This window comes from Pogoniulus pusillus, chromosome 33, assembly GCF_015220805.1.
Source record: "Pogoniulus pusillus isolate bPogPus1 chromosome 33, bPogPus1.pri, whole genome shotgun sequence".
NCBI classification, from domain to species: domain Eukaryota; kingdom Metazoa; phylum Chordata; class Aves; order Piciformes; family Lybiidae; genus Pogoniulus; species Pogoniulus pusillus.
In genome coordinates this window covers 3,106,708-3,119,885 of record NC_087296.1, presented here as the reverse complement: position 1 = coordinate 3,119,885, position 13,178 = coordinate 3,106,708, and the positions used below count along the sequence as shown (strand labels likewise).

At 48.4% G+C, this 13,178-nt stretch overlaps 1 protein-coding gene across 2 annotated transcripts in view; it reads left to right on the top strand.

Annotated features, from left to right (window-relative positions):
* ATG5 (autophagy related 5) overlaps positions 1-5,416 on the top strand; it is a 53,554-nt gene extending 48,138 nt beyond the window's left edge. For both annotated transcript variants that reach the window (XM_064170223.1, XM_064170224.1), the window contains exon 8: positions 3,000-5,416. In XM_064170223.1, the coding sequence (XP_064026293.1) occupies positions 3,000-3,136 (137 nt within the window). In that variant the 3' untranslated portion in view covers positions 3,137-5,416. The remainder of the gene's footprint in view (positions 1-2,999) is intronic.
* Positions 5,417-13,178: the final 7,762 nt, after the last annotated feature.

Genomic DNA, 13,178 nt, shown 5'->3' with positions numbered 1-13,178 from the left:
TACTCTCTTGTTGCTACTTAATGAACCAGATCTACCTGCTTTATTTATGTTCACATCAGGCAGTTGGATTCTATCCAGGAATTAAAGCTCTTCCAAACCACATCTCATGTTTGGAACAAAGTTTATTCCAGATACACTCTCAGGAGTTGTTCTGAATGCCAGATCGACCATGGATTTCTGCCTGGGAGTTCTTCAGCTGACATCACCAGCAGTGGCTTTCCCTGGGGCTGGTGGGCTATGTAGGCAGGAAGGAAAAGTCAGTCCTGTGCTTTCATGTCACGTAGCAGCCTCTACGTTTTTGAGGTCAGAGGAGCCTTTTGTTGTGGCTGGGCTGTTTTAGCGTCGGCTTTGCAGAGTTCTCTGTGAGTTCTAGCTCTTGGGTAGAAGATATTGAGCAGCCTGTCTGGCTGACTGTGATCTAATCTAGCATCTGTGTTCCTGTTCAAACTGATAATTACTCCAAATTGCCAGAGAGAATAAGGAATTTGGTAGTTTATATCCAGTTAAAGCGAGGTAAAAAGTAGGATTGCTACAGAAAAGGAGTCACTGATGGAGTTCACTGCTGTGAGAGCAGGGTGGAAGTCACAGAAGAGTGAGGGAAAACCTGGCATGTGTTGGCTGAAATGGGCTACTGGGAAACTTCTGAAAACTCATTCTAAGATATTAATCCTATTTTTAATCACTTTAAAATAAGCCCTGCTCAATGGAACCTGTGGGAAACTCAGACCTCAAAGCTACCATTTCTTACCTATAAAATATTATGTATCAGTAAAGGGAACTTGAAGTATTTACTCTCTGAAATGCTTGTGCTGAGTTCACCCAAAGAGCAGAGGGTTGGACTCTACCTCCAGAGATCACTTCCATCCTGTGATCCTGTGATGCAATTCCTCCCTCTTTGCCATGGCCAAGGATACCTCCCACTAGAACAGGTCACCCAAGGCCTCATCCAGCCTGCCCTTGAACACCTCCCTGGGCAACATGTGCCAGTGTCTAACTACCTTCACTGTCAAGAATTTCTTCCCAATCTCCACTCTAAATCTCCCCTCCTCAGGCTTTAAACCATTTATTAACCAGATGGGTGAAGCATTCATGACAGCCCAAATCCATCCAGAACTCAGCTCCCAGTGGTGATGGTGGATTCAAAACCAGACAACTGCTGAGAAAACACAAATATACTCCACTGATGTTTTTGATGTGTTTGCTGTTAGCAGCTATTTGTTGCATAAAGCAAAGGAGCTCTAAGTGTGATTCAAAGTGGGGAAGTTACTGAAACCATGAAAGATGAGGAAAAGGTTTGGCCAAATGTGACTTAAGTGAGAGTTTGTGGCCCTTAGTAACAAAAGGAGAGGGAAGAATTAAAGTAAACCCAATGGGTTTTGTGAAACAAGGCCACAGTAAGTATGGAATTAGTCAATAAGATCTCTTTAGTCAAGTCTCAAGGGGAAAAGGAGTGAAGGAGAAGTGATGCTTTGTCAGAGATAATACTAAAGCACAAACAATGCTAGTGCAGAGATTGAGACTTCACTTAAACTGTAAATTCTTCATTGACCTCTGAGACTTTCTCAGTTTAGGAAGAGGAAAAAAAATGTGTATGAGAAAAGGACAAAGTTGGAGAGGGAGCAGGGAATGGGGAAACCCAGATTCACTGCGTGCAGTTTTGAAGCAAGAGGCATCAAATTGGTATGGACATGCACAAGCATCCAAGAGAAGCCAGAGAAGGTGCTCCTCATTTATAAGCCTGTTCTGTAATTGCAAGGAAATGTGAGGTTCTGAAACTTTTGACCTATTTTTGGTACAAGATTTTGCTAAGAGTCAATCCAATGCCCCTCATCACTACAGCCCCTTGTAAAAAGTCTCTCCCCAGCTTTCCTGTAGCCCCCTTCATGTGCTGGAGGGCTGCTCTAAGGTCTCCCTGGAGCCTTTTCTTCTCCAGGCTGGACAGCCCCAACTTGCTCAGCCTGTCCCCAGAGCAGAGGTTCTCCAGCCCTCTGATCATCTTCATGGCCTCCTCTGGACCTTCTCCAGCAGCTCCATGTCCCTCTTAGGACACCAGGTGGGAAGAGACCTCCAAGCTCATCCAGTCCAACCTAGCACCCAGCCCTAGACAATCAACCAGCCAGGCTTTGCTTCAACACCTCCAGGGACAGCGACTCCACCACCTCCCTGGGCAGCCCATTCCAATGCCAATCACTCTCTCTGGGAAGAACTTCCTCCTAACATCCAGCCTAGAACTCCCCTGCCACAACTTGAGACTGTGTCCCCTTCTTCTGTTGCTGCTTGCCTGGCAGCAGAGCCCAACCCCACCTGTCTACAGCCTCCCTGCAGGTAGTTGTAGAGAGCAATGAGCTCTGCCCTGAGCCTCCTCTTCTGCAGGCTGCACACTCCCAGCTCCCTCAGCCTCTCCTCACAGGGCTGTGCTCCAGGCCATATTGAAATGCAGCTCTAAGATTTCCCTGGAGCCTTCTCTATCTCAGGCTGAGCAGCCCCAACTCTTCCAGCCTGTGTTCAAAGGGGAGGTTCTCCAGCCCCCTCTGATCATCTTTGTGACCCACCTCTGGACACGCTCCATCAGGTCCATGGCTCTCTTGTGTTGGGGCTCTCAGAGCTGCCCACAGTACTCCAGGTGAGGCCTTAAGTTCAACATCTCAAGCCTGTAAAATCCATCTGGTTTCGAACTGAGTGAGATGGCTCTGCCTTAACTGTGCTGGTGCCAAGCTGTGGTTGCTGTAGGGAGGAAGAAGTTGCAACTAATAAAGAAGAGTGACACTTTCATTAAGTTTCATTTTTAAGTCCCTTTTTCCCCCCCTTAGAATTAATTTAAGCTCCAAGTTGCTGTTTTAGATGGCAGAAATCTCAGCTTTCTCCATAGCAGTATTTCCTGCTTTCCATTCTGTGATGTGTTGAGGCTCTGTAATGCCAATTAAGTATAGATAATTTATGGGGTAACTGTTTCATCTTCCTGTGAATTTTTGAGTGGTTTCTCTTTTTCTTTGGCTTAGATGGAGAGCAGAAGACTCAAGTGATGATCCATGGAATCGAGCCAATGCTGGAAACCCCCATCCAGTGGCTAAGTGAACATATGAGCTATCCAGATAATTTTCTCCACATTAGTATCATTCCCAGACCTACCGATTGAAACTCAACCGCGTCGGTACCAGGATCCTTCTCCAGCTGGAATCACAGAGGCCACCTCAACTTCTTGCTTCTCTCAGTCTTTGGACAGAGGCAACCTGAAGAAAGGAGAAAAAAAACAAAACCTCAACAAAACAACCCGAAACAAACCAAGAAGTCCTCACTGCTGCGAGCCAAACAGGAAGAGAGATCCTATCCCCAGATACGGGCAATGGGGGCTGAGCTGACTTTGCATCCTCGCTGCTGCTTCCCTTCTCCGCTGCACTGAAATCGGTTGCGATGTGAAACGAAATGAGCAGGACCTCTGTGAGCCCTGCTGTGTGCTTGTAAAGCAGAGCCGAGCCGAAGCTGTCAGATGGCAACGTGCCACTGGGTTGTACTTCTGGTTAACAAATAAACAGGGCTGTGTACTAAAGCAGCAGCGTTGCAAACTTGGCAGCGTGGAAACGTTGGTTTCATTTCCTAGCAAGTCGGGCAGGGAGAGCTTGGGTTACCGATGGCTTTTTGGAACAGATCGAGTTACTGCCAGCCCAGCTCTCCTCAATGAGAATTTGGTGTTTACAGCCTGGCTATTGGTATGCAAATGAGCTCCCAACTTTGATAGCGCGGTGAGAGGTTTGGGGGTTGGTTCTTTCCCCACTCGACCTAGCCAGCATGGGTTTGTCACTTAAAAACCGTGCCCCGACTTCAGCCTTTACAAATCCCTTTTGCTCTGTGTGCTGTCACCCAACGCTCCCAGCCTGTGTGTCCTTCAAACCCTCTTCCTAGGCTAGCAGCGATGGAGGGTGATTGGTCATGGCCTTTCTTTGTCCTCATCACCACCAGTTTTGTTCTTTCTCTAGGAACATTTTTCTGAGTTTAGTTCGAAAAGTTAAAGAAAAACAACAAACAAGAAAGGAAATGTTGCAAATGATTGTATCCTGCTGGGGTTTGGGGTTTTTTTTCCTATAGACTGGAAACCAGATCAACCCCAGGATGATCAACAGATGTATTGCTTTTTAATCACTTGGAAAGCCATTTCCCACCTAATTCTTCTTTACCTCTTGAGGTTAGTTTTCTACCGTGGTCCCCTGAGCAATCAGTCTGAAATTTGGAAGCTTCTAATCTCACTGCACAGATTTCTCCCCCCCCCCCCCCCCCCGCCCCCCCCTTTACTTTAGGAGATTCATTTTTAGGTTATTGAACTGATTTGGTTTCTAAATATTTGTTGCCACTGCTGCTGCTGGGACTCAACCTTTTTTAATCATTATCCTTTTGGTGTGTGTGTATTCTGCTGAATTCATCAAGCCCTGTGCTCTGTTGCTTTGTCTGCACTTGTGGCTCTTGGTGGCACAAGACTGTGTTGATAGTAGACATATATCAAGTATGTGAAATATTATCAAATATTAAGCAAGCATGACCTTTTTCTTACAAAAAATAGTAGCTGTTCAAGTTCCTACTGAGAGTCTTGGCCTGCAAATAACCCAGTAACTCCCAGTGCTGTTCCCTTTATGGTAGGATCCTTACCTGTATCTGAAAACCGTAAGAAACTGAAAATCAATCAATCAATCAAACAAAAATCTCTTTAAGAAACAAGAGAGGAAGGATCTCCTTGAGTGAAGGATAAAGACTGAGGCTAGAAAAAGCCCTAAGGGCAGAAAGAGTCAGCAGACAAATTGGTGTTTTAATGTAAATAGCACGAAGGAAATGGAAGGGAGAGGGTAAGAAGAGTCAGCTAAACCTGTGCTGCATTCTGTGGGTCAGGAAGAGGGTTTAGATGAAAGCAAACTCTGCTGCTGTGGCTTGCTGCAGAACTGAGGCAGAGCATTCCTAACAGTGGGATGAGTTGGTTGAGTTCTGATTTCCAGTTCTGTTTGGAGTTCTTGTTACAGCATTGGATTGGCATTTACAAACTTCCTCAGGCAGGCAGGCAGGCAGGTCTGAACAGCCTGGAGGACTTCCAAAGTCCTGCCAGGGGGCAAAGCAAATATTTTGTAGAATCATCCTATTCCCAAAAGCCTTTTGTAGGGATAATTTTTTCCATGCATCAGGAGAAGCAGCAGTGCATTTCAGAGCACTGTGAAGCTTGGCTTCCTTTGGATCAGGGTAGGCTGGAATAAGTCACTGGCGGTTTGACTCTCTTCTACACCAGCATTTTGAGTCTTCAGCTGTCCCCTCGTGGCCCATGCGTGCTAGGAAATCAACATTTTCAAGGCCTGGCATGGAACAAAGAAGTAGCTTGGCTTTAAAACTTACTCTTTCCTCTTATTTTAACTATTTAAACTTTATTAAAAAATAAACTGAAGTTTGACTCTGTCTTTTCTTTCCACTAACAACTCTTTTTGGCGTGGGAGACAAAAGCGTTTCATTAATACTCAGTAAATAGGAACTGCTTAAGAGTTGGTTTGGTGAAGTAGCTAAACAAAAGCACAGAAGTTAAGTGGCAGCTTTGCTTTACCTGATTTAAACCACTTTTTTTCTTTGGTAGTTCCTTTTACTGAGTCTGTGAATAACAATAGCAACAGAAGGTGTGGTGTGGCTTAATTAGATACTTCCCTTTGAAGTGCTGCAGCCTCTGGGCGGGGGGGGGGGAAGGTGGGAGGCAGATGTGGTCTAAATTGATCAGAATCTAACCGAGTTCACTGAAGTCACTAATAAGTGCAGAGTCAGACACACTTCAATTCTAAACAGAGTATCTGGGGAACAAGTGAAGTCCTGGTTTAGAGAGGGTATAAAGCAGAGCTTGTTGCTGCCCTCGCTGCATTTCATTGCCACACAACAGGTTTTGAATGTCCAGTGAAGAAAAAGTGGACTTTTCCAGATGGTTCTTTAATATTCTGTTGGCCAGGCCACAAGGCAGTGCCTTTTTACTAAGTGCTGGAAATTGGTTAGTTGAGTTTGGAATTAATTTCTATTCTTGGGGGGGGGGGGGGGGGGGGGAAGAGGGAAGGGGGGAGAAAAGAAAAAAAAGGAGGGAGAGTGGAGATAAAAAAAGGGGAAGAGGGAGAAAAGGGAAAAAAAGGGGGAGAAAAGGAAAGAAAAAGAGAGGAGGGGAGAAAAGAAAAAGGGAGGGAGGGAGAAAAAAGGGGGGGAGAAGTAACAAAAAGGAGGAAGAGGGGGAGAAACGAAAAAGGGAGCATGGAAAAAAAGGATCGGGGGAGAAAGGAAAATAGAGGGGGAGAAAAGGGAAAAAGAGGAGGAAAGGGGGAGAGGAAGAAAAGAAAGAGGAGAAAAGATAGAGGAGAGGGGAAGAAGAGGGAGGGGGGAGAAAAGAGGGGGGAGAAAAGGAAAAAAATGAGGGGGAGGGAAAAAAGGCAGGGGAGGGGGAAGAGAAAACGAGAGGGAGGAAGAAAAGAACAAGAATGAAAGGGAGAAAGAAAAGCAGGAGCATCCTAAAGATAAGAAGTTGTTGGTGGTTAATTGTTGGATGACTTTGCCACTGCTGGGAAGAAAGTGTGAACCTGGCAGCCTCAGGCCTGGCAACTGAAAAATGGGGAACGGGAGAAGCTGTTGAATGTGCAGAGCAGGCAGAGGGACAGAGAGAAGGAATTCTTCTGGGGAAGGAGCAGAGCTTGTGCCGTGCTTCTGGAGCACCACCTGCAGTCACAGGAACACAGACATATGCAAAGCCCCTCAGGAGCACCAAGTCCAGCCTAGAACCCTACTCTACAAGATTCACCTTAAACCATATCCCCAAGCACCACATCCAAACCACCCTGAAACACATCCAGGCTGGGTGACTCCACCACCTCCCTGGGCAGCTCATTCCAGTCCCTGACCACTCTCTCTGTGAAAAACTTTTCCCTAATGCCCAATCTAAACCTGCCCAGCCTCAGCTTGAGGCCATTCCTCCTTGTTCTGTCTCCCCTGTCCTGGGTTCCCATTCTGGAAGGATGAGGGGGAATTGTTTGCTTGCAGGGGCAGCAGTTCCTGTGCTGGGATATTGTGGATGGATCTAACACCCACAGTAGAGAGATGGGAGCTGGTGTAGAGGCTGTGCTGCCCTAGTGGCAGAAATGCAAGTCCTGTTGGGGGGGGGTGTGTCAGTGTGGTTAGGAAAGCTGAAGGACCGACCAGGTACAGCAATGTGCAACTGCTTCAAACCAAGTCACTTCTCCACAAAGAGCTCTGGAAGCTGTGAAGCAAGCCAGTTCCAGGTGAAGTTATGGAAAGGGTGGGAGAGCTGCTTGCCTCTGATGGCAGTCGTTGGACTGGGTGATGACTGGAAAAGTCCTTTTACAGACTCACAGATTGCATTGGGTTGGAAGGGATCCTCCAAGAGCATCTTGTCCAACCCCCCTGCACTCAGCAGGGGCATCTCCAGCTAGAGCAGGCTGCACAAGAACACAGCATTCAGTTCAGTGTTGCTGCATGTTTTGCTCTGGCAGCCAGATACCTTTCAGCTGATAGAGACTCTTCCTGCTCATCACTTCCAGTGTCATTTATGTCCTGCATGATAATGACAGCTTCTCTCATTAGCTCTTTATTTCCTGCCTGGCGAATGAGGGCTGAGTGACAGCTCCCTGTTGCTGGTGACTTTTCAGTTTGGTTACTGAGGAGATCTTAGCTGTGCACTCTTAGAAGGGGCCTACAAGAAAGCAAGGAGGTAAATTCCAATTCGTAGGAGTCCAAATCCAACTCAGAAGAGTGAGGGAAAGTAGCATCAGAGCTGTCAATGTGCCCTTGCAGCCCAGAGAGCCAACCAGAGCCTGGGTTGCAGCAAGAGCAGTGTGGGCAGCAGGGTGAGGGAAGTGATCCTGCCTCTCTACTCTGCACTACTGAGACCCCACCTGGAGTACTGCATCCAGTGCTGGAGCCCCTGGCACAAGAGGGCTATGGAGGTGCTGGAAGGTATCCAGAGAAGGGCCACGAGGATGAGCAGAGGGCTGGAGCTGCTCTGCTGTGAGGAGAAACTGAGGGAGTTGGGGCTGTTCAGTCTGGAGAGGAGAAGAGTCCGAGGTGACCTTATTGTGACCTTTCAGTATCTGAAGAGGGCTACAAGAAAGCTGAGGAGGGACTTTTTATGCTGTCAGGTAGTGATAGGACTGGGGGGAAAGGAACAAAGCTGGAAATGGGTAGATTCAGACTGGATGTTAGGAAGAAGTTCTTCAGCATGAGGGTGGTGAGAGCCTGGAAGGGATTGCCCAGGAGGTGGTGGAAACCTCATCCCTGGAGGTGTTTAAGGCCAGGCTGAACAAGGCCTTGAGCAACCTGTTCTAGTGTGAGGTGTCCCTGCCTATGTCAGGGGGCTGGAACTGGATGATCCTTGAGGTCCCTTCCAACCTGATTCTCTGATTCTGTTCCCATGGAACCTCCTCTGCTGCAGCTTGCCCCCACTGCCCCTTGTCATGTCATTTAGCATTCCTGAGCAGAGCCTGGCTCTGCCTTCCCAACACTGCCCTGCACATCTTTATCAACATGAATGAAGGCAGCCCCCAGGCTCATCTTCTTCAAGTTAAAGAGCCCCAACAGGAACAAAGGTTCTTAGAACATCAAGAAAAGCCTGGATGAAGCACTTAGTGCCATGGTCTAGCTGCTTGAATAGGGCTGGGTGCTAGGTTGGACTGGTTGACCTTGGAGGTTTCTTCCAAGCTGGTTGATTCAATGATTCTATACAGAGAGGATTTCTGAATTACAGCAGATAGGAAGCATTAAAGCTTCTGGTTTTGAGGTGGTGTCATTTCAAAATGTCACAGTGAAGCTGAGTAATATCTCTTAGGTTAAAAAAACAACAATCATCATTTCAAATGCTCAGAAGTAGGTTGCAGGTTTCTGTCAAGTTCTGCCACCAAATTAGCTTGTGGAAGAAGAGGTTCAAATGAGATTAGTATTTTGTTCCTTGCCTTTCATATCTCTGCAGCTCAGGTAATTAGGTTTTAAGTGTGGAATCAAACACAGCCCAGTTCCTCTAAACAGTAGATTAAAGCACACAAAAGAGCACAAAAGTATGCAAAGAGCTACCTGGGAGATGAGTTCTGTGTAGTTCAGGTTTTGATATGTGTAAATTAAATGAAGTTTAAAGGTATGGATTTCCTCAGGGCTTTCATACTATTGCTGTGGATTAAAAGCACTTAGAAGAGAAAAGAGAAGCAGTCTGTTAGGGTTAGAGGTTGAAGGATTTGACTTCACTGCAGCTGAAACTGCCACAATGTGTTGGATTTTAAACCAGCACTTTCCACAGAAGATGCTTTAAGCCCTCCTCCTGCCATTGTGTCACTAACACAGGTCACCAGAGTCCAATGAAGGTGTTGTGGGAACAAGTGTGTGATCCTACAGCATTGGTGGGTTAAACCAGAAAAAAAATCAAAGCTGGCTGTGGATTTTAACAAGTTTTAACAAGGCCAAGTGCAGGGTTCTACACTTCAGCCACAACCCCAAGCAGCACTACAGGCTGGGGACAGAGTGTCTGAGAGCAGCCAGGCAGAGAGGGAGCTGGGGGTGCTGGGAGAGAGGAGCTGAACGGGAGCCAGCAGTGCCCAGGTGGGCAGCAGAGCTAATGGCATCCTGGGCTGGCTCAGGAGCAGTGTGGGCAGCAGGACAAGGGAGGATCTTCTGCCCCTGTGCTCAGCACTGCCCAGGCCACACCTTGAGTGCTGCGTCCAGTTCTGGGCTCCTCAATTCGAGAGATGTTGCAATACTGAACGTGTCCACAGGAGGGCGACAAAGCTGGGGAGGGGCCTGGAGCACAGCCCTGTGAGGAGAGGCTGAGGGAGCTGGGGGTGTGCAGCCTGCAGCAGAGGAGGCTCAGGGCAGAGCTCATTGCTGTCTGCAACTACCTGCAGGGAGGTTGTAGCCAGGTGGGGTTGGGCTCTGCTGCTAGGCAACCAGCAACAGAACAAGGAGACACAGTCTCAAGTTATGGCAGGGGAGGTCTAGGCTGGATGTTAGGAGGAAGTTCTTCACAGGGAGAGTGATTGGCATTGGAATGGGCTGCCCAGGGAGGTGGTGGAGTCGCTGTCCCTGGAGGTGTTGAAGCAAAGCCTGGCTGGGGCACTTAGTGCCATGGTCTGCTTGATTGTTGAGGGCTGGGTGCTAGGTTGGACTGGCTGAGCTTGGAGGTTTCTTCCAACCTGGTTCATTATTTGATTCTATGACATTAGGAAAACGTTTTTCATGGAGAGAGTGGTCAGGGACTGGAATGAGCTGCCCAGGGAGGTGGTGGAGTCACCCACCCTGGATGTGTTTAAGGGTGATTTAGATGTGGTGCTTAGGGCTATGGTTTAAGGTGAATCTTGTAGAGTAGAGTTCTAGGTTGGACTTGGTGGTCCTGAGGAGCTTTGCCCACCTGCACATTTCTGTGATTCTGTGAGAGGTGTCCCTGCCCGTGGCAGGGAGTTTGGAGGAGATAATGTCTAAGATCCCTTCCAAACTAAGCCATTCTGTGATACATTTACATCTAGCAGAATTTGAAGCCTGTGGAGATTGCTTGGAGGCTGTCACATGCATGTCTTAAAAGCTACTAGAAGTTAGGTCCTCTGTCAAGGAGAACCAGACTGGTAGTGTCTATGCATGGAAATCAACTGCGCAGCTCACTAAACCTTCTCCCTGCCAGTGTAAGACATGGAGAGGGTCCACCTGCAGAAAGCTGGGGATGGCTTCTTTCACACAGAGGTGTGTTACTCTCCTTCTGCAGGTTGGAGCTTTGCAGCTGTGGGGCAGTGAGTGTCCTAACTGCCCCAGAACAGACAATTTGCCATTCTTTTGGCTGGATTCCTGAGGTTCTTCACCGCTCAGAACTGAAGATGGGAATGAGAGCTGTCTGGCTGAGAGTTGCACCTGAGCTGCTCTTAGAGCTGTAATTAAAGTAGTCTGCACTTCAGAGGGTTGGTTTCCATCGGCCATGTGTGCTCACACCTTCACTGCAGTTTTTCCACAGTGCAAACTAAGTTCCCTTCCCTGGTTTCAAAGGTTATCCAAATCATGAGGCAGGTGGGAGGCAGGGAGCAGGCTGTGAGAGCAGTCCTGGAGCTCTGAAGTGCCAGCATGGCCCAAGAACTTGCTTGGCTTCTTCTCTGTTTCCACTGTCACTGTCCCTTACATGCAGACTCTTTAATTTGCAGCTTTTCTTTTAGCTAATGCTTGACCTGAGCTGACTGGAGGGGAGGTTGACCCTGCCCCTTGCTCTCCATGGCCCTCTCTCCATCACAGGCTTGCTCTCAGTAGCTGAACGGTGAGTGTGACTAGAACCCTCATCCTGGAGCACTCTGTGACCCTCTTGCACAGCTTCTCCCTCAGCATCTGAGCTGTGAGTTCATTTCTGCTGCCTCTTACCACCAACTGGGCAGCCCAGTGGGAAAACAGCATGAGAAGGGTGCAGAGGAGGGGGGAGGGAAATGAGAAGAGTGAAAAAACAGTGAAGGTGGGGCCCAGGAGGAAAACAGTGTGTGGGGAGTGAAATGACAGAGCTGGATTCTTGGTCTCACCCAGGTTTCTCATTCACTCACCACCTCGCAGCTCCCACTGTGCTTTCCTTTCTGCCCTTTCCATGAACGTGGTGCTGTGGTGGCTTTCACCCATGAAGCAAGACGTCTGGCACCTCTGGGTCACCCCCTGCTCCTCGGAGCCAGCATTACACTTGCTGGGGTGCATTTTAATCCTTGCAGAAGGTTTCTATTGACCAAAATCACTTCAGAGCTTCTTGCCCTGCAGCAGATCCTAGGCCTGGGCCTCTCTCAGCTGGGATGGATTGGGAGGTCCTACACAAAGCGGTGACACAGCTTGCACAGCTCCTGCTCCTTGCTGGTGGAGGATGTTGTGCTGGGGGAGACCTCAACATCAGCCCTGCTGTTGTGTTCAGGGATAGGATGATGGAGTCTCTCAAGGACCTTTGTGTCATGACAACTGCTGTCTCATGGTCCTGCAGCTGTACTTTGCACGGTTCTGAGGGCTTCATGCAGAGCAGCAGAAGGCATTTCCAGCGTGCGTAATCAATACCCAACCCACTTTTTTTGGTCACAAGCCTTTTTTTTCTGTTTCATGTTCCAGTCAGAATAAGACTCCACTCTATTGAGTCGTAGAAAAATATGTCAATATTCATGACCAGGCTGTGAAGGCAGCAGAAGGAGGATGTCTCATTTTTAATCATCAGCTTTTCTGCACCACACATCTTGATGCCTTCCAATGCGAAGGCAGCACACAAGGGTTGCCACCTTGCTGCTGAGGCATGGGTTTTGCTGAACCACCCAGGCAATGCCTTTGCCAGTTTGGGGTGTGTGTGTGGGAATCTGCTCCTTGCCTGGGAATCATCCAGTTTTGGTGCACTGGGTATGAATTTAGGCTTGGCAGCTGTTGAGGAAGCTGTGGAATCATAGAGTGGTTTTGTTTGGAAAGCTCATCCAGTTGCAAGCCCCTGCCATAGGCAGGGACACCTCCCACTAGAGCAGTTCACTCAAGGCCTCATCCAACCTGGCCTTGAACACCTCCCTTGGCAACCTGTGCCAGTGTCTCACTACCCTCAACCTGTGCCAGTGTCTCACCACCCTCACAGCAAGCAACTTCTTCCTAACATCCAGTTTAAATCTCCCCTCTGCCAGTTTAAACCCATTCCTTCTCATCCTTTCACTACAAAAGCTTCTCAATATCCCTCCCCAGCTCAGAACCGGACACAGCACTCAAGGTGCTGAGCAGTTCTGAGCACAGAGGCAGAAGATCCTCCCTTGTCCTGCTGGCCACACTGATCCTGAGCCAGGCCCACCTGGGCACACTGCTGGCTCATCTTCAGCTACTGTCTACCATCACCCTCAGGTCCCTTTCTTCCTGGCTGCTCTCAGCCACTCTGTCCCCAGCCTGTAGTGCTGCTTGGGGTTGTTGTGGCCAAAGTGTAGAACCCTGCACTTGGCCTTGTTCAATCTCATCCCATTGGCCTCTGCCTACCCATCCAGCATCAATTCTCTCAGCCAACACTGCTTTGAAACTGCTGGGTGGGTGATTTTAATGGCCCTGGCATAGAAATCCCTGCAGTGGCAGGTAGAGTCTCTGCCCATCTTGTTTGCTTCCAACCATTCCAAGCAATCACAAATTACACCTTCCTACAAGTGAAGCAATTCCCGCTTGGCACTCAGGCCTCC